The sequence below is a fragment of the Staurois parvus genome, unplaced genomic scaffold (assembly GCF_062004578.1).
Source record: "Staurois parvus isolate SC_StPar_1 unplaced genomic scaffold, SC_StPar_1.0 ptg000047l, whole genome shotgun sequence".
Taxonomy (NCBI): domain Eukaryota; kingdom Metazoa; phylum Chordata; class Amphibia; order Anura; family Ranidae; genus Staurois; species Staurois parvus.
The window spans coordinates 661,130-686,489 of record NW_028317843.1 but is presented as its reverse complement, the minus strand read 5'-3'; the positions used below and the strand labels follow the sequence as shown (position 1 = coordinate 686,489).

Sequence of the window (25,360 nt, the reverse complement as noted above, 5' to 3'; positions counted from 1 at the left end):
AGGCAGGCAACCCTAACAAGAAAGGTAGAGATGCTGCCATATGGATGCAGTAGGTGCCCAGTCTTGTTAATGAAACCTCTTCTCCTACTTCCCTTTCTCACCTTGTTCCTTACTCTAATCCTGATCCTACCCCTCTACTTCTCTCCTTGATTTGCTACCTGAGCTCTTCTTGCACAAGGAGAAGCTCTGAGGAGCCAGGGTTGTATGAGGAGATTATCCAACTGAATCATACATGTGATCATACAGTTGAAGAACTGCTAAAACCATTCTCCAGTCCTGTAGTTCTAAATCTAGATGGTCCCATATTCTACCTGCCATCACATTTTCTTTTCTAACGTCTTTTCATTTTTGTGAAAAATGATTTGCATATTAATTTTTTACTTTTCTTTTTAATTTTTTTTTCCCCCATAAGGATGACACCACCTGCGCCTCCCAGATGCATTGGATGCCGAGGCCAAGTAAAGTTTTTTATTTTTTGCTTTTTTATGTGACAATTTATTTTTAAATTGCCTTTTGACTTGGGGGGGGGGGGGGGGGCTTTCAGTAGAAGGGATTTTCCATGTTATTGAAAAGTCTGCTTTAAATAAAGGACCTGTGAAAGGAAAAATTGCAATCAACAACAATTAGGAAATATACCCTGTGAAAAGACACATACAGTCTGTTATCACTTAAGTGCGTGTAGACAAATCTATATAGAGACTGCAAGACATCAGCAGCATTCAGATGTAACAGGATGGAAAAAAATACAAATCCTTCCTTCCTCACACCCTTACATTCACCAAGATGCACAGAAAATGTGCTACCAACAGAACAATCAGTAAAAGTTTTCATTCTACTTCAACAGACCAGTCAATGCCTACAAGCCCTACCCTAATCTGTCCATAGGCACTTTATCAGCAGTACTCCCTAAGCTTTCCCTATGACAGCTCATTGTCATATGACTCCTGTGACCTGACCCTTCCATAGTGAAGGAGCCCTATTGAATATTCTAAGCCAGCTGACCTAAATTCAAAGACCAGGAAGCACAATATGGTCACAAGAATTTGCTCTGGTGAGTTTTCACATTTGTTTGCCAGGTCCACAAACCCAAGGTAGCTGCAAACCTGAACCTCATCTCTAGTTATCATGTGAAAGGATGTAAAAGAGAAACAAATATTCTTGGCAATTAAAGAGCACTAAACCACATTACAGGCTACATGACCATGAAATGCAACATGGCTGAAGATTAATTTTCTATATTCACACCTGGACTTCTATCCCAAAAATCTAGGTGCAGAGAGTACATGGTGATATATTTCATTAGGACCTTGCCACAACAACAGGAAAACGGTGTTGGTAGACAGTACAGCAAGACTAACTGCACACTGAGTACAAATGAAAATCAAACTCTTTTAGCCCTGTTAAATTCATGCAGCGTGTCTGAACTATTATGTGATTAAATACATAGTTACATAGTTAGTCTGGCTGAAAAAAGGCAAAAGTCCATCCAGTTCAACCAAAAAAAAAAGTTATAACCCTATACCCGCAGTTGATCCAGAGGAAGGCAAAAAAACAGCAAAGCATGATCCAATTTGCTCCTGCAGGGGGAAAAATTCCTTCCTGATCCCCCGAGAGGCAATTGGATATTCCCTGGATCAACTTTACCTATAAATGATAGTATCCAGTTATATTGTGTGTATCTAGGAAAGAATCCAGGCCTTTTTTAAAGCAATCCGCTGAAATACTGTATATCATATTCATTAAAGGTTATTATATTATTTCTCAAGGTTACGTGATTTGAAGGGGTGTATCTTAATCATCAAACAATTTTTCAGGAAACAAAACCTTTTTGTAAAAAATTGTTGACCAGTGCGGGCAGAAAGTATCTGAGAAATATGGGAAAGCAGTGAAGGCCTATCTAGGACTATACTAACTAGCACATAGTGGCACATAACTACCACTAGATGTTAGAAGATGCCACAACATGTAGTTGTAGGTCACAAGCAAATTTCCAAGTACAGAAAACTCCAATGTATGCAATGCAGAGCTTATAAAACTGGAGATAATTTGCTTCTAACGAGTGAAAACAGACATGAGAATAATGGGGGAATGATGTCATCTGATCCTCAGTTGCCATAGGCTGAGTTATTCCAAGCATATATCAGACTCTATGCTGAAGCCATGTGCTCATTTGGAGTACAGGTAAGGCCTTGTGCTTTCTGAGGTTTAGAAGAACTTTTCAGGTAGCAGAGAGAGAAAGGGTAGAAATCTGTCATTTTACTGTTGTTTCATCTTCTGCTTTATGCACTGACAAACCTCCTAGAATCTCGATCTGTCCTGAAAGTGTAGCCACTTACTGATTCAGCAACATCTACAGGAAGCTTGACTTTTCAGTAAGATACAGACTTAAATCCAATGCAGTTTTATTTTATGAAGTACATTGCAGAGAATGTTTTTCTTGTCTTTTGAAGTGTAAGTCTAAGCCTAGTGTCCTAGTGATGAAAGGAAACTATTTGAGAGAAGCTGGAAGGGTCTAACTGGGACTGTACTAACTAGCACAACACAAAAGAGGATACAAGCACAGTACCAAATGCACACAATAAATAAGCTGCAAGAGCTTGGAACCACCTATAGATGTCGATAGACACTACAACATTTAAAATATAATGCAATACAAAATAACAGCAGAAGCAAAATACACAATAGGTTGGACACTTGAAATTACAGTGAATTAATGCTTCATCTCATGAGCCATTATTGTTATCTTTGGATTGGCTTCTTTTCTGCTCTCCTCTATTGGCACCTTACAAAAACTCACTCTTCATGGCTGTCAGCAGATAGCATTTTTTAGGATAATTGAAGAAGTGAATTGATTTTTACACTGAAAAAAATCAATATAATAACATTGGTGTGGTAAATTCAGATGATTCATGCCTTTATTTGATTGAAAAGCAAAATTCCTAATAATAGTAAAGAATGAATGCCAAAGAAAACACACTCTATGATTTTTTGATCTGACCCTATTTTTCATTTGCTACACAAAAATTATAAATACCTTTTTATTACATTTTGGAATATGTTTAAATGAACTGCCTTCCAACCAGCCTTTAAATCATAGTATTTTTGTCAGTGTGTAAGCCTATCAAGGTTCAGAAAGTTTTGAATTTAGAAGCATATTACATACAGTATAGAAATATTCTCTCATCTGTAGGTACATGATGTTTGTACAGGCTTCAAGGGTTGGACACTAAGCAATCTTAGAGGAATTATTCATTTTTGCATGCCAGTGCACAGCTTTTGTACATAGCAAATGTCTTTGTTTACCATGCCAGCTCAGGGATGTTAATCCCCGAGTCCATTTTAGTACAAGGTGTCTTTGCGGATGATCAAGAAAGCCTGCATAGTTAAACAGAGAACCTGGCGAGTTTAATTTCAAACAATTTGACAAACTCTGTCCTATTTCATATGCAGAATAATGATTGTAAATGAAGAGCTGTTAAAAACACTGACTATAAACAATTAATGGTTTCACTCACTTCTTTTGCAAAGGGGAGCCCAAATAAATAAATAAAACAATTAAGAGTGAAAACATGGAACAAGGGAATCTTTAAAGAGTATGTAAACCCAGTATGTAATTCCTGAAAGGTGTCTGCTGTACTATGTACTTGTATGAAAAAGTATCTCGTTCTCTATGTATTGCTTCAATTGTGTGAAATCCCTGTTGTTTCCATCAGTCCCTCTACTTTCCTTCCTATTAAAACTGACCACACTAAGCAGGAGAGCACAGTATGCTCAGTTCTCTAGATATGCTGGAGACTCAGCCTGCTCTCCTCTTATATACTGTATATATATATATATATATATATATATATATATATATATATATATATGCCTTTAGGGTTTACATACACTTTAAGAATCCCATGATCTTTAGTACAATGTGAACATATCACTCCAATAACCAAAGTTTTGAATTCATGAGTTTCCTTTGAAGGGTACATTTAATGTTAAGGCATACTACAACATTTTGGATTATCTCATTCTCTCAGATGTATGGCAACAGTTTGGGAAGGTTCTTTTGTATTTCAGCAGGGCTGTGCCTCATGCACACAGCATGTTCCATAAAGATATGAATTGATGAGCTTGGTATGAAGGAATTTAAGTGGCCCACACAGAGCCTACAAACCTTCGAACATCTTTGGGATGAATTGGAATACTGACTGTAAACCAGGTCTCGCTTTACATCCCTACCTAACCTCACAAATTACCTCCACCAACCTTGTGGAAAGCCATCCCTGATGCAAGAAGGCTGTTATTGTTCTCTATGATTTTGAAATGAGATGTCCAACAAGATCTTATAAGTGTGATGGTCAGGTGTGCACACACTTTGGCCATAGAGTTTTTTTGCTTTTTTTTTGCTGCACATTAAGAAAATATCTCTACCAATTAAAAATCGTGGTGCATAGCCAACCTCATACATGAAGTCTTCTCATTTCAAAAGAGAAGTGAATGTTCTTTTAATAAAGGAATTTTATATCTTTGCCCCTCTTTGAACCACTCACCAGGAGCTAAAGGACGTATTGACTGGTTTCCCCATGACTTGAATCCTGCATGCTTACTGCTTGCCAACCATGAAGATACAAACCTCTATGCTTGTTGCAATAGACTACAATGCTTGGGAGGACCATATTTCTTACTATTTATTTTTATTTAAAGAAGAAAAGGTAAGCCAACAGAAAAAAACTGGTACTAGTTCTGCAAATTTGACAAATAATTAGGAAAGCAGTTTTTGGCTTATTCACCCATCTCTAATTAAAATATTTCCTTAGCTTTACCCTTTCCTGCAGTATTGTGCATGCCAATATACCAGAGTAGATTCATTACTCTAGCCACTAAAATTTTCCATTTCACTCTTGTATAAAGGTGAGAAATGTCACATTACGCTTTCTGATTATGCCTAGCAAAGTTAATTTCACTGGGTATTAGGACTCCCATATTCCCATTGGGAAAGAACAAGGGTCATATAATGAGAGCAATTAAATGCAATGAGTGATTCACACTCCTGATAATTGGAGTTTCAAGAGTGAAAGAAATTAGTTAATTCTTTGTACATGTTATTGGACTTGGCAGTAGTAGATGCTTTCTTGGATGATCACTTGAAAGTTTAGAGCTCTTGGTAAATACATATGCTGTAAATGTAATGATTTCACCGTTCTTTTCCTGAAATATTGCCACAAAACTATTCTTTTTTTTTAAATTTGCTATGTCTAATTACTTCTTTTTCCAATATTGCATGTTCCTTCACTTTGCTGAGTCTTTCTGACTCTACTAATTTTTTTCCCATTGTACTGGCTTCAGTGGGTGATTGTATAAACAAACATCGTGAAACCATAAATCTATACTAGAGCTGAAGAAAATTTAGGGTGTTTGCTTTGCCAACATTCTGGGGAAAATTCAGTGGGAAAGGCAAAATGGTGGTTTTAAGGGTACTTCGATTTTAAAAGCCTCCTAAGAATAACATAAGTTTTTTTTTCCAACATAAGTTCTATAGAAATTCTTTACTAAACCTCAGGGGCAGTTGGAAAGCACACTATACTGTAAGTGACAACTATCAACAAGGCAGCTATCAGTGGTCTCCCAAGAAAAGCATTGTATAAAGGGTGGCTAAAAACATTAGGGTTGATTTAGTAAAGGCAAAAAGGCCGCACTTTGCCAGTGTAGTTGCACTCAGCCTTAATGCTCTTTGCAGTCCCACTAGGTGGACTTCCCTGCCTATCCTGTTCCAGCAAAAACATTGTAACCAGTAAAGGTAATGAGGACAAATTTCTAACAGAGGCATAGACATCAATTACAAACATGTGTTTTAGAGGAATGAGGAAGGCTGGAATGCCAGCAGATTGTATTGCTGTGTGTGTGCCCCCATTGTAGATTTCTACAACCTTCTTGCTCTTGTCACAAAGTTGACACTGGAACAGAAAGTGTTCGTAAAGCTCAATAAAAACATCAGACATCAGTAAAACCCTTTAAAAGTCTACCCTTTCACTGGGGCCAATGTGCACTGCAAATGTTAAATGCTTTTAAAGATAAACTTCAGGCTGGAACAAAAAATGCTGTTCTAGTTGGGTCCCCCTGCATTGCAAGGGTAACATGCTTGTTTTTTCCATGCGGTACAGAAATACATAGTATTACTATCTTACTTATTTCTGTTCACCTCGTCTTGAGATATATGCAGCTCTACCATACAGCAAAGTTGGTTACCTGAATCTTCTATATTGAACTACAGCAGAACAGTTAGATTATATCCCGGCCCCCAGTCTGTGATTGGACAACTGAATAGCAAACATAGACTAATGAAATCACTTGTCTGTTTTCTCCTGCTGTCAGCATGTTACTATGTCAGCCATTATGCATGCAGAACACTTACCGATAACTGGCCACTAATGCTGCTCTTCCTTTTATCAGCATTCTGCTCAGGGATAACAAGAGGCTGATACCAAGTCAAATGCTGATGCTTACACTAGGCTACATTGAAAAAAGGTTACATTATTTTGTGTTATTTACCTAGAGTTCACCTTAAAATCATTTTAAAGTAAGCCAGCAAAAATGTGGCCATGAATGAAATATAGAATTGCTACAAAATGTGGAGCAGCAGATGTCACAAGCCATCAATATGTCAGAAGACATTATTGTCATCTACATTACTGTTAGGAATGAGATATGGCCTAATACAGGATTCAACCCAAACTTTGCATGTTTGATGTTCACAAACCACCCAAACATTTTGGTTGTTTCACCAGCCTGAACTTCCTGCTGCTTCTGCATTATGAAGTCATTCATTTAGGGGTGGTAGTATTATTACAAATAAATCAATACCTCCTACTGTTCTGGCTGCCCAGCATCAATAGTTGCCGGTATCTGAGAAGCCACTATCCTGCTGCCTATCAGCTTGTAAACACATTGGTGGGCATCCCGAGAGACATCATTGACCAAATATAGTCCATAACATCAGACAGTTCCTGTCTCTTTTGTTTTCATTCAGCAAGGGACTGTCAGTGGTGATGTGTCCATTAGTATTGCACCAGACTCAACACCTTGCTGATTCTACTTTCATTGTCTTTCTTTGTCCAGTCATAGCCTGGGGGTTGGTTCATAACAGCCTGGGCTTAGAAGAAATAGGTTGAATTATACTGGTCACCAGATTGCAATTTGCAAGTGCACTAATATGGCACAGTCACCTCAAGCAGATTTTGACTTGTGATTGTCATCTGGATTATTTTGGTTTAAGAACATGAGAAGGAATTGTACCATTTTTCTATGAATACTTGTCCTTGAGAGATTTATGATAGGTAGATATTTGCTATACTTCTGTGTTTATCTTACTTTGCAAGTACTAACACGTTGAAAGAGGCAAAGAGGCAATGGCATGGCTACACTCACTGTTTTTAAATGAGGACTAAACTCCATGTTATACAAGTTATGTTTTAATAACTTCAGTTTAATGAAGGAAATGCTATATATTTTTAGATGTTTCTTTCTGTTTTAAGCCAGAATGTAGTTTTTTTGGTTGCACATTCAGTGTTACACCTGCCTATAATTAAAGGGCTATGTCCAGCTATTTTTGTATTGTCATCTCATCCCTGTGTAAATCATCCCTCTACTGAAGTAAACCAAATACTATAAATATATAAGTAAAATAAAAGGATGCATGTGATCTGAGTACAGGGGTATTGTCAAGGGAGAGCTTGACATTTTAAAGCTTGTATTCACTGAAATGTTCTTCAACCTTGGAAAAGATGTCATCCATCATCTTAAAATGTGTACAAATTGGTGCCAGGTTCCCTAAAACCAAATTTTGCTGCTGTTAAGCAATACAGTTAGGTCACCTTTCTGCACATGGATTTTGATTGGGAACAAGGAGCAGCAACAGATTGATGTGCTCATTCCCTGCACTCTTTTTTGGTTCAGAAGGTCAGAAAGTTAATAGTCAATACAGGTAATTACAGGACACTTTATTAGCCCCTAAGACAGACCTTCTCACTCCAAGTCTGAGCTTTGCTGTGCAAGAGATTACAAGAGGATACAATTAAATCAATTTTAAAAAACATTGAATTCGTATTTTTAATAATTAACCATATTTATTTATTTTTTAATATCTGCTTTTAGTTTGGCTTGAAGAAATAATATAATAATATATGTAGTACCCTCCTAGATAGGTGCTAGGTTTAGATAGATTTAGTTTGTATTTTGATAGGTAAATTTAGTTGTCACACTTGAGAAGCTTCTGGATGATAGGTGTGGAGCTATGCAGATGGCAGCATGAATAGTGATACAGCCCTGGCATTTCCAAGAGAGACCGGCTCTGATGGCATGCTGAGTAACTGTATATATTTGTTGTGAACATCGGGCTCTGGTTCTTTCCTGTAAAGGATTGTTCCAGCCTGGAGAGGGTATAACGCCTTCCCAGAAATTGTTGCTGGATCTACTGCTGTAGGTCTCAGGTGGGCCACCTGAGGGCCTGAATGCTGAGCCCCGGGTTCTGCTAAAGCTCACTGAGGGTCCGTCTACTGAAGATCTGGTATGGTATCATAGAGGAAGGCAACCTGCTGTTCATGGGCCTTGTGAGTACAGACATCCATAAAGGATCTTAGAGAATGTGTGCTACTTAACCCCCTTTAGTGCTAGGGAGTCAGCTGCAGCTCATGCTAAAGGTGACACCAGCTGGTGTCCTGAAGAGCTTTGTCCAATTAATCTCCAACTTCAAGGGAGTCTCTTTAGTTGCTACTGCTGTTTTTAATATCAAGTCTACTGTTTGTTTTAAGCATGGACTTTGTCATAGCTTATCGAAAAGAATAACTAAAGTCCTCCGCTGTACATAGTTTCTGTTTTTGGAGTATCTCTCCTAATTCCCCATCCCTATCCAAGTTCTCCAAAAATAAAAGACAACAAAAACAACACCCCTAAATTGGTCATCGAAGAAATGTGTGAATGAATCTATGTGCCTGGCTGTGGGGCAATTTTTGGGGGAAAGAACTGGACAGTGTTCCTGCAACTCTTACGGGAGTTGTACTACACAAGAAGTATGTATGTATGTTATTTATCTAGCACAGAGAGCTAAAATTGAGTACTATTCAGTAAAAAAATCTTAAATGTAGTAATGAATTTAAAGTAAAAAAAATGAAGGAGCAATCAGTGGAAATTTATATAAACCATATTTTAGGAATATTTTTATTTTACTCAGAAAAATGAATAGCTAGATAAAGTTGATCTGCTGATTAAAATACTGTATTACCTAAGCCAAATAAAATAAATGTAAAAGTGGTAGGACATATTTTTGTTAAAGATTCATTAATGTTAAATGCAGAATGTTTTCAGGTACAATCAGTCTGAATTTTACAATTTTTTTTAAGTTTTTAGATGCTTTTGAAATCCTTCTTAAATATGTGTAACCCCTTTCTGACCTGCTTTGACCTGCTTCAAATTTTCATTTGATCCTCTTTTCAAACTACATTAGGCTGCTTCATGCTGTATTTGCATTACTATTGAAGTCTATGGAGATAAAAGAAGTAATAATGCAAAAACGTGTGTAGACAAGCCCTGGATAATCAATTGTTCTGGGGCAGCATAGTCCTTTGAATTTTTGTGAGTGATGTGGCTGGGCTATCTTTGGTCAAGTTTGCTAATTTGCAGGAAGTTGGCCATCTCAGTAAAATCAAAATTATAAAACAATTATTATTGATTGTCAATCTGTCAATCATTTTTCATTTGGTGGTTTTAGCAAAATCTAATAATAAAACCTAATAATAAATTATAATTTACCATAGACAAAGTATTATAATGAATTATAATTAAGGTAAAAGATAAAACTAGTGCATAATACTAAATCTTCTGGACTACAGGTATATAGTATAGTAGGTATGAGCGAACTATTGACGCTTTATAAATACTGTATAATAATAATAGTACTCATCAACAGGGCTTTTTTCTCAGAGAATAGGTGCAGGTACTCTCAGCTTCTGAGTCACCCCTTGTCCCCTTACCCATCTCCAACCAGGATCCTCTGCAGCCAAGAACAATAGACCCCCTCCAGCAACGATAGATTCCTCGCAGCAACAACAGATCCTCCCCCCTAGCAACAATAGACCACCAGCATTAAAATACCTCCCCCAAGAAAAATAGACACCCTCAATATAACAATACAGAAGGTCTACCAGCAGCCAACATCAATAGGCCATCCAGCAGACAGCAACAATAGTCCCCTCCCTCAACAGTAGATCCCTTTTAGCACCAATCGGCCTCCTAGCAACATAAGATCCTTCCAACAAAAATAGATCCCCCACCAGCCAGCATCAGTAGATCCTCCAGAAAGCCCCAGCCCCCCATTCAATGCTGGAGGTGCCAGGACTGCATTTCCCTGCAATCCCGCTGAAGAAAAGACCTGCTCATCCATACGTCTGGTTGTAGCATACACTACACATTTGACACAAAGATACAACAAATTTGAATAATCAAGCAATAATGGAGAAAGGACAGAAACATAATTTTTAGGTTTATATAAACTTAAAAAAAAAATCTTAAGACTAGGCTCACACTGCTGAGATTCGGATTTTATCCTACTTTCAGTGTGATTATGTAATGCAACTTGAATGCTTCTTTAATGCTGCTTTGCAGTGCTTTGCATATTCACACTGGAATCTTGCCCATTTAGTATAGGAACCTCTTCCAAAATTGCAATGTCCTGAGTTGCCTTGACATGAACAGGCACCACTGAAACATTGAAAACAATGTGAATTCCATTGTCATGCGATTCTGTGGGATTCATCAGTCTCAGGGGCTGGTTCACACTACGGAGACATAGTCCAGCTGCATTCCTGATGCGTTTTTGCATGCGCGTATTGACGTGTTTTTGGCACGTTCTGGTGCATTTTTGATGGGTTTTATGCATTCCAGTTAATTTTCTTCAATTTAGATGGGGACATGTGTGTTCCGTTGCATTTTGGTGTGATCCAGGGTAATGCTGATGCTTATTGCCACATTCCAGTGCAGTTCTGTGAGGAGGAGATGCGGCGTGTTCTGCTTATTCTCTCCGGCTGGAATGCACTGGAACTGAAAGCACTGATGTGAACTATGACATTGACAATCATGTAGCCTACTTTCTCTGCGTTTTGGATGCAGATGAAAAGTAACTGAAATGCATGTGGTGTGAACTGATCCTCAATCTGCTTCTTTTCTGCTCGTATTTTTTCTTCAGAGCTCATCTCTGTAACCCTGCCCACCCATTGGCTTGTGTGGTGCTGGTGTCATGTGTTTCCATGACACCAGCGGCCTATCCCTTCATTGTCCTGCCCGCCGCTGACATCATGGGTTTCCATGATAACGGTGGCCGGTGCAGGAATGACTTTGAGGCCATGTGTGAGTAGTAAACCTGAGTGGTGTATGCAGGTGACATGCGTCGCCATGACCCTGTCGGCCACTACACCAATAGGACCACTGTAGGTGTGTCCTTATTACAGATCATTTGACAATATAAGACACACCCCTACATCTCTAGGCAACAGCTTTTATCCTCTTTTCAGGGACATATATGCTGCTGGTCATTGTTTCCATAATACAGCGCTGCTTTCAGCTACACTTTATTACAATCCAGGGAGTTATATGATACACATGTGACCACAATGTTTATATCCCCGGGAATGCAGTTTATGCACATCTGATTATTGTTTTATGGTTTATTTATTTTCGCAGTTTATAATATTTCAGTTTACATTGATTTGAATGCATTTTTGCAGGGAACATGACATCATGGAGTGGGGCGAGTCTCATTTCAATTCACTTTGGTGGATGGTTTTCTTAAATAGTTCTCCAGTTTCTGTCACAATTTGTCACATGCCTGATGAAGGGGTCCTGCGAGACCCCGAAACGTTGCCTTGCTGTAACTATGTGATCGTTCATTAAAACTTTTGGACCCATATTAGTGATCCTCGGTGTGCTGGAGACATTCTCCCTTGCTGATTCTGTTTGGGTAGAGCCAACGGTCGCTGCAGCACCCACTTATACACAGAGCCATTTTTAATGCAGGAACGTGTGCGTTTGGATTGTACACTTGCATTCTGTGCGATTCAAGTCACATCTGAAATCAAACTAGTGTGAACAGAGCCTTAATACAAGGATCTAGAAAAGCTACAATTTCTGGGGAAATTGTGTGAAGTGTTCTTGCCTCCACCAGTAGTCTACAACTGGAGTGGGCAGAGTAGCTTTTGTCACTCTGCTGTCTGCTCACACACCTGGGTTCCTATGGCAACTCACTCTACAGCAAGGGCAGGGAAGAGCAGTTAAAAACAAACTGGTCCAACTTGCTCACTTCAATGGCGGTTGCCATCTTTAAACGGTTGTAGTTTTAAAATTATAAATCCTACACTGAAGAGCTTTATATTGTGAGAATCAGACCTACATTTTAATGCATAGTATGTCTCTGAAATATTAAAAATGAAGGCACAGTCACAGTTTAGAAATTGCCCTTCAAATTCCAGGTGTCTAGCCCATTGAGGACCAAGGGACGTATTTGTCCCATGTTTTTAATTGCCTGTATCATCTGATTAAGAACTTAAAATACTTTTTTTTTTTGGTTTGAGTCAAAATATTAGTTCTTATCAACAAATGGATCTAGCTTTTTGCCAATTATTTCATGAAATGGCTTAGTTACAGCAATTGAAGAATACGAATTTTAAAAACAAAAAATTGATTCTTTTGGCGTTCCGTAATCGTATGGTCCTCAAAGGGCTAGAGTGGAGTATCACTGAATGTCAATGGGCGGCATGAGTTGCAAACAAATGGTCATATTGTGAAAACTATAAGGACTATGGCTTAGCCGTGGGCATTTTTAGTGGCAGCAGGGATAGCTAAACGTTTTGATATAAGATTTGTGTAGGTGGCTTGAAAATGAGGGAGTGATGGCAGTTTAGAAATCATGTCCTTATTTTTCATCTCATACTCTAGCTTTTGTCAGCTCCCACTCTAGTTTTGAACTTTTGCGCCATTCATTCCTATGGGACCAATTTCACCACAAAAATGGCGATATTTCGTGAACCATTCGGCGAAACGTTCCACAAAGTAATAGCACACCAATCGGGAACAATCCGCACGTTTCGGTATATTACTGTCTATTTAGTGTAAAAACTGTGGGAGGAGGTAGGGTGGTAAATTTGGCTATACTAATAAGAATATATATGCGAGATAACAGTAAGTGGTCTGCCATGCAAGAACAGTTAATAAATGTGCTAACACAATAGAAGTCCCTCTGGTAATTTAAAGCTGAAATGAAATCTGCCTTCCCTGGTTCTCTCTTTCTCTTTCCAACACCCCTTCCCTCCACAATCAAAATTATAATTTAATTTTCAAATAAAAAACCTTTTTTTTTATTTTTTAGATACCCTAGTCAAAACCAAGTAATGTCTTTATTGGGTATCAGTGTTTTCTATGCAATGCAGATTGGTGAAAGCTGGTGGGAAGGGCTGACAGGGTGCTGTACATATCTTTTTGCAAATAGTACAACACCCTGCCTCAGTATTTCTCACAAGTTGGTGGTCAGAGCATTTGTTTCAAATTCTCTTTTGTCTTGTTGTCAGTTTTTATTTTTTATTTTTTTGGCATGCCCCCTGATTGGGTCTAAATATGGGTAACCAACATCTAGCCTCAGCAGGGACCATTTTAGTAATACCCTTTATTGTTAGACATTTATTCTCTGATTTAACTGAGCCTAATTTCAGATTCTTGGTATCCACTAGATGGCATCTAGTGAATTTTTTTCAGCAATTTGTCCCTGGAAATTGGCAGGAATTCATAGCCGTGGTCACATATAGTGCCCGATGCACTGCGCATGTGACTTCATTATGCACGTGTGCTTCATGCATGCGCAGAAGGGACACAGCTGCCATTTTACGGGCCATTCTCAGGGCATGCCAAACAAACACAAGCCAGCCTCTGAGGCACCTGGGTGTCCTGTCGAAACCAGTCAGGATGGCTTTCTCTGCTCTCCGTGACCTCTTATTGCGGTGATTGTTTTGTTGCCAACAACATGATACATACATTTACCAACTACACTACTGCATTACTTTACTGCTCTAATCTCTATTACACCTGAGGGAATTTTGTTGTATATACATGGACTATCTTTTCCTCTATGGAACAGTCACTACACATTATACTTCAATTGCCTATGAGATTTCCAGTTTCGATCAAGCTTTCCAGTTGATTAATGATGCATTGGTGTGTGAGGGAGGTTATAGACATTTATTCCATCAATCCTCCTCTGGACGGTGCCCCTGTTTTTAGGTTCTAGAGAGAGGTGAAGGATCCATATAGTTTAATGGTTTCCTCCTCTGGATCACACAAAGCCTAGAGACTGTTTTGGACAGTTCTGATATCAAGTCTAGATTGGGACATTCATACTAATAGAACTTCATTGTAAAGGGGAGATCATTATGGAAGTGAATCCATTATATAATATGGCATCCTCCTCTGGATTACACATTGTTATCCTATATATGGAGATCATTATAACCAAGCTGTATTCTTTGAGTGGCATCGATATATGAAATGTTTGTTCAGGAAGATGAGTCCAATTGAATATTTGAGAACTTCAGGAGTTTGAATTTAATATGTTGAGCAGTTGTTGGTAACCTACTGAACTCTCTACATGATTTATATAGCATATGGCATCAAAAATCTCCCACAAAAGGGAGTACTTAAGGTTTAGTTGAGGTGCACGGAGATGTTTTTAAGATATTTTGTATGTCTATTTTTGTACAATTAAATGGGTTGTTCATATGTTCTGGCCACCAATCTATGATTTATAACATAGTCAACACAAAAACCCACCAATCTTAGAGGAGTCCATAATCTCTGTTGCCTTTGGATTATATTCTTCACAAGTACCCACAGCCCTGATGCGAACAGTAGGCTGGCTTTTAGGTGGAATTATCAGAATTCCTTGATGTGTGGAATCTGAAGAAGTGTCCACTCCGGGACAGGCTACAGGTAACACCCACATGTGATGCTATGCCTACATTATTGAAAGAATTAAGATCCAATGAATGAAAGGGGTGGGCCAGGGACAGTAGAGTGGAAGAGGAAAGAGCTAGGTTATGATGGCTCTCCTCCATCCAGGTAAATAGGATAGGATCTACAGTATATGAATTGCTGCGGTTTTTAATGCACACTGTGAGCAACTCAGTATGGCCAATCATCTCCTCCCATATCCTCGGCTTCTTTTTGAAAGGCTATACTACTCCCTAGCAAAAGCACAGTCACTTATTTGAAATAATAAAACATTTAAACATCTCAGAAAAAGTAACACATCCATAAACTACATTCACATGTCATTTTGATTGCTCTATATACCTCTGCAACATAAGCAGCCATTCATTTTATCCGTCAACCAAATGCTATTTGAAATGTTTAATTATCCTCAAAGCATGGCATATACGATAAAACCTTTACTCCTTTCACAGCAAGGATATGTTCATTAAATGACAAGAATAATATGTGAGAACAAGTTAGAACTTTACATTCTGTATATTGCTTGACTTTGTTTTATATCCATTATCGCTTAAAATACAATATATAGATACCACCACATGGCAGTTTCTAATGTTCAGAAAAAAAAAAGACCCTTCCCTTAGATTACTTAATTTAGTCTCTCTTTGCTATATGTCTTTCATCAGCAGTGAATTTGCCAATCCTACCACACTGTGATTCAAGTGGGAAGAAGGGAAAAAGTCACACCACTGAAATATTATTTAACAGAGAAATTAAAGGTCATGTTTACCTTTACAACAAGAAATGTCCCCATCTTTTCTCTGTATGCCCCTTAATAATACTAGATTGCTCTAATTTGCATCCTATTTGTGCACTGGAGGTGAAGTGAGCGTTGCTTAATCTAGGAAAAGAAGAGTAACTGGCTCATAAAGGATAAAGATTTTTACTCTGATTACCTAATTATTTTTTTTTTTAAAGTTTCTTACTCTAGTAGCAAACAGAAAGTCAAAAGCAACAGAAGTGCAGCCGCAACAAACATAGAGCTCACTACACATAACTTTTTCATCCTTCTTAACTTATTGAATGTATTGAATGTATTTATGTCCGTTGCTAATTATTATTTTTTTAATTTATATAGATAGGCACTATACTCAGGGCCTTCTTTAATATTGATTAGGCCCTGGGCAAACAATTTCTTGTCCCCAATGCAATTTTGCCCTCCACCCACTCTAAGACATTTATTAAATAGCAGATATACTCAAAAGCAGTTTATTGCAGCAGATCAGGCAGTGATTGCGATTGGCTGCCAAAGGTTAAAGCATATTATTACCACTAACCGCCTAGTTGCTAGAGGTTACATGACACATCTCGGCTCACTGATTAGATGCTAGAGGTCAGTGTACATCATTACTGTTCACTGACTGGTTGTTAGTGCTTACGACACATCATTACCACTCACTGATTAGTTGCTAGAAGTTACTGCACATAATTACTGCTCACCCATTGGGGGGAGAGAGGAAGAGTGTGATCAGTGGCAGCGCTGTGGAGGGATGAGCTTGCTGGCAGTGCGAGGGAAAGGTGGGATGAGTGGCAGTGCTGGAGGGGGGATGAGATTAGTGGCAGTGCTTGGAGTGGACTGTATCAGAGACAGTGCTGGGTAGGTTCAATAATTAATAAATAAATAGGCCATAGGCTTAGGGAACACAGGCTGTGGGATGTTTTCAGACAGGCTTCTGGAGCTGCAGGTGTGCTGGCGGAGGCGCGAATCAACATCCGGAGCTCTAGAAGCCTATCTGAAAAACCCATAGCCAGCATTTCCTCATCCTGTTTACTAGAACATTGCTATGGCACTCCAGCCATTGATGCTTGCCTCCACAATCACAAGAACACACTAGGATTTACGCCACACATGCACAGTGCCCATCTACCCAGCTGCCTTGGTGCTGAGCTCAAAAGCGTGGCACGAGGGGAAAGAATGTGCAATGTTTGAATCAGAGAGTGTGCACTCTTGTGATGGAAAAGAATGGGCATCAACCTCTGGAGCACCATAGTAACATCATAGCAACAGGATAAGAAAAAAACGGTTGTGGGAGTCTTTTGGGCAGGCTTCTGGAGCTCCAAAAACTGCTGCTCACCTCGACCATTACAAGAGTGCACTCTCTCTGATTCAAACACCATTAATGCATTCTCTCCATTTGGTGGGCAACTCAGTGCTAGTTGACCACGCACCTGAGAGATGTTGCTGCGGTGCTACAGCCCCTGATGCCCACCACAAACTCTTGGATTTAAATGCCACACAAATTTTGTGCACCGTCTACCCCATTGCAATGATGCTGAGCTCATCACCATGGCAACAGGAAGAAAGTGCATGTGCAATGTTTAAATCTGACAGAGTGGACATGGCAGATGGCGGAGGTATTTAGCCGTCTGCCTGGAACTCACTCTTTAAGGACTTATATAGAATAAAATAATACAGCAAAGTGAATTCTCTAACTTCTCCTCCCTCTGACCCATCCTATTCCCCAGCTGACAAGTGCAGCGGTCTCCTCCCTGCAGCCTCCATATACCAGGGACCAATGACAGCCCATCCGTGACATCACCTCACCATGTTGCACAGCATCTCTGGAGCATCTCTGGAGAAAAAGTATCCTGAGTAGGAGGGTGTGTTCCTGGCACAAGCGGCTGATGTAGGCGGTGATGGTGCGGGGTGGGCATGGTTAGAAGGGAAGAGGGAGTGATGCAGCATGCTATGGTGTCCACCCTCTCCTTCTCACTCTATTCCCAGAACTGTGCTGTGTGTGGCTCAGCATGCTCCATCAGTGATGCACATCTCAATGTTCTGCTGGAAGTTCCACCACTGGCGTGGGCTCATGGGACAGCTGCTTTGGGCCCCACAACAATGACCGCCCCGTGGGTATCTGGCCCTTTTGCCCCGCATTAAAGACGGCCCTGATTATACTATCCCTAGTCCTTAGTCGTATCGACTTTTTCAGAATATTCTACATTGATATAATTTTTGTTTACTTTAATTTTTTCACTTTATTATCTAGTCTGGCCAGGGAATTGACTTGAGCCTATGGTTGGATGTGCTTTAATTATTCTTTTGCAACATTGTGTCTCTTATTTATAAATTGCTGTTGCTTGTACAGTTGCAAAGGGCTGTTCTTGTTTAAATTGACATGGGTTAAGGTTGTGATATTTTATGTTTAATAAATTATTATGGAAATTTGGATAATGCAGAATTCCTTTGCAGATCTTCTTTGTTCATGCACACAATAAAAAAAGAGAAAAAATAGAATAAAAAAGAATTGGTAAATGAATACAGAAAATGTAGGAAAAGCAAAAATTAGGATTCAAGCTTATATTGACATCATATAATAAATTTTGGTTTGCCTCAGCCAATCACTTGATATTTTTCATGCCAGTATTTTTTTTTAACTAGACAAATCACAGCATGAAATGTATAATTGTTATGATGATTGCTGCTTCTTCTCAGTGTGGGAGTCCATGACACATATCCTGATCCTGTCTTGTAGAAAACCATCTCCTTTGACAGGAACAAAGGTCTGAAATCACAGGCATAAAATGCTTTAATTAACTGAAAAATGAAATGGATAAACTTGCCTTGTCCTAAAGTTCGTAGGGTGTGGGTGTCCATCATATAATGATAGATAATCATATTCTTCTTCAAGAGCAAATGACTGAAAGGCAATCTGGATCCTATTTTGTTCTTCTCCTACTATTACCCATGTGCAATTTGCACCATTTGGATAGCCATATGGGAAGCCTGGGCTTTCTATAGTTCCATTCAATCCTTTTAACGTTCCTCCACAAGTATATATAAATCCTAAAATAAGAAAAAGAAATAAAAACAATTAACTACAAGGCAACAGTTATAGACCGTTTATATGAATGGTGTGAAAAGAATTATAAACGTAAAACATCGCTAGCTTACTATGATGATAGTTTACATTGTATGGTATACCAAACTAGTATTTACAATTATATAGTTTACAAGGACCTACATAAATAAATTATCCTCTTGCATTACATACCAACACCTGACTATCATACAGTACCTACACACTCCACATTATTGAGATTAGGTTTGACTAAGGCCAGATCCATAAAAGACGTGGTTTATTGAGTTTAGGGTAAAGGAACTTGAGGGTCCTACACAGAGCCCTAACCTCCACTCTACTGAATACCTTAGGATGAATTGGAATTCAGATTGTGCATCAGGTCTTCTGCAATCATATTATAACATTTGCGGCCGGTTTTAGTGTTATGGGCAAAATCTTTACTTTTCTTTACTACAGTATTTAGATATTCATAAGTTCAAAAGATAACAAGCCTGTGACCAGTAAAACCTTTTTAACCACTTCCCGTCCTGAGGTTTTACCCCCCCTTAATGACCAGGCCTCTTTTTGCTTTCCGGTGCTGCACTACTTCAACTGATAATTGCGCGGTCATCCAATACTGTACCCAAATGAAATTTACGTCCTTTTTTCACACAAGTAGAGCTTTCTTCTGGTGGTATTTGATCACCTGTGTGATTTTTATTTTTTGCGCTATAAACAAAATAAAATCCCAAAAGTTTGAAGAAAAACTATATTTTTTACTTTTGGCTATAATAAATATATAGTAAACTCAAAGTTAATCATAAATTTAGGCCAAAGTGTATTCTGCTACATGTTTTGGTAAAAAAAATCCCAATAAGTGTATATTGATTGCTTTGTGTGAAAGTTATAGCGTCTACAAATTATGGTATAGATACTGCAATTTACGCCATTTTTTTTGCTATACAGCGCTGCGCTAGTTTAACTGACAAATGCGTGGTCATGCAATATGGTACATAAATTTAATTTATATCCTTTTTTCCACACAAATATTGATTTCTTTTGGTGGTATTTGATCATCTGTGCGCTTTTTATTTTTGGCACTATAAACAAAAAATGTTTTGAAAAAACAAATTTTGAAAAAAAATTATACTTTTTCATTTCTGTCATAAAAAATATCCAAAAAACTCAAATTTCATCATCAGTGTAGGGCAAAATGTATTCTGCTACAGTTGCAAGAAAAAGTATGTGAACCCCTTGGGATTACGTGGAGTTTTGCATGAATTGGGCATAAAATGTGCTCTGAACGTCATCTAAGTCACAACAATAGAAGAACACAGTCTGCTGAACATAATACTACACAAACATTAGATGTTGCCATGGTTTAATTGCACATAACATGTAAACATTCACAGTGCAGGGAGGAAAAAGTATGTGAGGCCCTAGCTTAATGATTTCTCCCAGAGCTAATTGGAGCCAGGAGTGAGCCAACCTTGACTCCAATCAGTGTGATGATATTGGATGTGTTGCTGACAGCTGTCCTGCCCTTAAAAAACCCACACCTGTTTTGGGTTTACTGTTTTCAAGAAGTACTGTCTGATGTGAACCATGCCTCGCAGAAAAGAGCTCTCAGAAGACCTACGATCAAGAATTGTTGACTTGCATGAAGCTGGAAAGGGTTACAAAAGTATCTCCAAAAGCCTTGAGGTTCATGTGTCCACAGTAAGACAGACTGTCTACAAATGGAGAAAGTTTAGCACTGTTGCTACTCTCCCTAGGCGTGGTCGTCCTGTAAAAATGACTGCAAGAGCACAGCGCAGAATGCTGCATGAGGTAAAGAAGAATCCCAGAGTGTCAGCTAAAGACCTACAGAAATCTCTGGCACATGCTAACATTTTTGTTGACACATCTACAATAAGGAAAACATTAAACAAGAATGGAGTACATGGGAGGACACCACGGAGGAAGCCATTGCTGTCCAAAAAGAATATTGCAGGACGTTTGAAGTTTGCAAAAGAGCACCTGGATGTTCCACAGCACTACTGGCAAAATATACTGTGGACAGATGAAACCAAGATTGAGTTGTTTGGGAAGAACACACAATACTATGTGTGGAGAAAAAAAGGCACAGCACACCAACATCAAAACCTCATCCCCACTGTAAAACATGGCGGAGGGAGCATCATGGTTTGGGGCTGCTTTGCTGCCTCAGGGCCTGGATGGATTGTTGTCATTGATGGGAAAATGAATTCCAGAGTTTATCAAGACATTTTGCAGGAAAACGTACGACCATCTGTCCGCCAACTGAAGCTCTGCAGAGGATGGGTGATGCAACAGGACAATGACCCAAAGCATACAAGTAATTCAACAAAACAATGGCTGGAACAGCACAGAATACGCCTTCTGGAGTGGCCCAGTCAGAGTCCTGACCTCAACCTGATTGAAATGCTGTGGCATGACCTTAAGAGAGCGATTCACACCAGACATCCCAAGAATATTGCTACACTGATACAGTTTTGTGAAGAGGAGTGGTCCAAAATGACTCCAGATCCTTGTGCAGGTCTGATCTGCAACTACAGGAAATGTCTGGTTCAGGTTATTGCTGCCAAAGGAGGGTCAACCAGTTATTAAGTCCAAAGGTTCACATACTTTTTCCTCCCTGCACTGTGAATGTTTACATGTTATGTGCAATTAAACCATGGCAACATCTAATGTTTGTGTAGTATTATGTTCAGCAGACTGTGTTCTTCTATTGTTGTGACTTAGATGACATTCAGAGCACATTTTATGCCCAATTCATGCAAAACTCCACGTAATCCCAAGGGGTTCACATACTTTTTCTTGCAACTGTATATGTTTTTGATTAAAAAAAATCCCAATAAGAGTATATTGATTGGTTTGTGTGAAAGTTATAGCATCTACAAACTATGGTATAGATCAGGGGTGGGCAAACTTTTTGACTTGAGGGCCGTAATGGGTTCATATATTGGACCCGGGGGCCGGACCAAGAGTAGATGAATGATGTGTATGTGCCATCCATAGTAAGTATAGTAATATTCCCCCATAGTAAGCATAGTAATTTATCCCCCATATAGTAATTCATCCCCCATAGTAATTCATCCCCCATATAGTAATTCATCCCCCATATAGTAATTCATCCCCCATATAGTAATTCATCCCCCGTAGTAATTCATCCCCCATAGTAATTCATCCCCCATATAGTAATTCATCCCCCATATAGTAATTCATCCCCCATAGTAATTAATCCCCCATATAGTAATTCATCCCCCATATAGTAATTCATCCCCCATATAGTAATTAATCCTCCATATAGTAATTAATCCCCCATATAGTAATTCATCCCCCATATAGTAATTCATCCCCCATAGTAATTCATCCCCCATATAGTAATTCATCCCCCATAGTAATTCATCCCCCATAGTAATTCATCCCCCATATAGTAATTCATCCCCCATATAGTAATTCATCCCCCATAGTAATTCATCCCCCATATAGTAATTCATCCCCCATAGTAATTCATCCCCCATATGGTAATTCATCCCCCATATAGTAATTCATCCCCCATAGTAATTAATCCCCCATAGTAATTAATCCCCCATATAGTAATTAATCCCCCATAGTAATTCATCCCCCATATAGTAATTAATTCCCCATATTAATTCATCCCCCATATTAAGTCCCCAAGTCCCCCCTGTGTCAATTCACTTACCTTTGCTCCGCGCGTTCCTCTCGCCGCGTTCCGGTGTAGCATGAAAATCTGTCTCCTATGAGGATCTGTCCCCCTCTGCGCATGTGCCAGTTTCAGGCATTAGCAGCCGATCGGCGATCTCCAGCACATGCGCAGATACGTTGAGGGGGACAGATCCTCATAGGAGACAGATTTTCATGCTACACCAGTCTTCAGGGCGGACTGTGAGAGGAGCCTAGCTCCCCTCGCGTTCGTCACGCTGCCCCGCCTACACGCATCCTGACAGCCATCCTGACAGTATCACGCTCCGCGGGCCGGATTAAAAGGTCCGCCGGGCCGTATACGGCCCGCGGGCCGTAGTTTGTCCATTGCTGGTATAGATAATGGAGTTTACACAGCTTTTACTTTCTGACTGCCCATCACATTTCTTGAGGTGCTAAAATACCAGGACAGTACAAACACCCCCAAATGACCCGTTTTCAGAAAATAGACACCCTAAGCTATCTTCTAAGTTCCAAGTTTTTTTTTTTCTACACAAAGTTGTCATTTAAATTATATATTTCTCACACAAGCCATAAGTATATGTGGAATTACACCCCAAAATACATTCTGCTACTTCTACCGAGTATGGGGATACCACATGTGTGAGACTTTTTGGGAGCCTAGCCACATACAGGAGCCTGAAATTCAATGACCACTTTGAAAGCCTGAAGGTGCGGAACTTCCTCATTTCACGTTCTCACTAGCTATCACAGTTTTGGAGGTCCTGAAATGCCAGGATAGCACCAAACCCCCCCCCCCCAAATGACCCCTTTTTGGAAAGTAGACACCTCAAGAAATTTAAAAAGAGACATGGTGAGTATTTTGCAGATCTCATTTTTTCTCACAAGGTTTTGAAATATAACAAAAAAAGAAAAATATGTTTTAGTTTTCTTTCTTCATTTTCCAAAAATTTGTTGCAACAAACAAGATCTGCAAAATACTCACCATGCTTATCAAATTCCTTTGGGTGTCCACTTTCCAAAAAGGGGTCATTTGGGGGGGTGGGGCTTGGTGCTATCCTGGAATTTCAGGGTCTCCGAAATTGTGATAGGTAGTCAGGACGTGTAATGAGGAAATAAAGCCCTTTAAAAGCCTGAAGGTGCTTATTGGAATTTGGGGTCCTGTATTTGGCTAGACTGCCAAAAAGTCTCTCACGTGTGCTACCCTCATACTCGGGAGAAGTAGCAGAATGTATTTTGTGGAGTAATTCCACATATACCCATGACATGTGAGAGCAATAAATCATTTAAGTGACAATTTTCTGAAAAAAAAAACTTTTTTTTTTGTCATTTACCAAAAACTTGTGGTAAAAAAATAAATTTTTCTATTGACTCAAAATGCTTTTCAGCAAATAGTTTGAGGTGTCTACTTTCCAAAAAGGGGTCATTTTGGGGGGGTGGGGGCATTTTATGCCCAGCATTAGAAGTTTATGCCACACATCATTCACTCTTCTAACCACCTAAAGACCAAGCCTTTTCTGACAATTTTGTTCACATTAAAAAAAAAATTAGGATTTTTTGCTAGGAAATTACTTTGAACCCCAAACATTATATATTTTTTTAAGAAGACACCCTAGTGAATAAAATGGTGGGTGCTGCATTTTTTTATGTCACATAGTACTCACGCAGCAATTTTTCAAACTCGAATGTCTTGAAAAAAATTTTTTTTTTTACTTTAAATGCACAAAAACACAATACATTGGCCAATTATTTGCTAAGGTATAAAATATGATGGTATGCCGAGTAAATAGATACCAAACAAGACATGCTTTAAAACTGTCCATGCCCAGTGCAATGGTGACAAACTGCATATATTTTTAATATCCATAGGCAATGCTTTAACCACTTGCCGCCCTGGCACTGTAGAAATACGGTGGCAGGGCGGCACGGGCAGGCAAAACCACATTTTAAAACGTGTGTTTTGTAAACAGATAGGGGGCGTGCGCAAGGCGCGCCGCCGCCCTATCTGTCCCGCCGATCACCCCCGCGTATGTCAGTCGCCGGGTCACAGCCGGTCCTTACCGGTTGTTTCCCGGCGATCGGTGGCAAACAGTGACAGACAGCACAGCTGCAGTAGCTGTGCTGTCTGTCACTTCCCTGACAGCTCGAGGACGAGCTGATCGAGAAAGAAGAGTTTCTCTCTCCCAATCAGCGGTGTCCCGTGCAGCACACACCCCCGCCCCCTAGTAAAACACTCCCCCTCACACAGATAACCCTTCCCTGCAAAATAAAGTTAACCCCTTCCTCCCCATTGCCATTAGTACAGTGTCAGTGTTTTTTTTTTTGCACTGATCACTGTATTAGTGTTTTTGGGGATGTCAGTGACCCCAAGTCAGTACCCCCCAATGTCAGAATGTCCGCCGCAGTCCCGAAGTCCCGCCATAAGTCACTGGTCACTGCCATAAGTCACTGATCGCCGCCATAAGTTGCTGATCGCCGCCATTATTAGTATAAAAAAAAAACTAAAAATCCCAGTATCTTTCCCGCCATTTGTAAATGCTGTAACTTTCACGTAAACCAATTAATTTACACGTATTGGGTTTTTTTTTTAGCAAAGACATGTCGCAGATTGCATTTTGGCAGAAATTTATGACTAAATTTGATTTTTGCATTTTTTTTTACTGGACATGTTTTATAGCAAAAAGTCCAAAATATTGTTTTTTTTTCTCAAAATTGTCAGCCTTTTTTTTTATAGCGCAAAAAACCGCACAGGCAATCAAATACCACCAAAAGAAAGCTCAATTTGTGGGGAAAAAAAG

The 25,360-nt window shown here is 39.3% G+C and overlaps 1 protein-coding gene across 1 annotated transcript in view; it reads right to left on the bottom strand.

Annotated features, from left to right (window-relative positions):
* Positions 1-25,360, bottom strand: part of CSMD3 (CUB and Sushi multiple domains 3) — a 1,455,553-nt gene that overhangs the window by 1,247,074 nt on the left and 183,119 nt on the right. Inside the window, exon 2 of the mRNA XM_089664334.1 lies at positions 18,637-18,859. Within this exon, the coding sequence (XP_089520460.1) occupies positions 18,637-18,859 (223 nt within the window). The remainder of the gene's footprint in view (positions 1-18,636; positions 18,860-25,360) is intronic.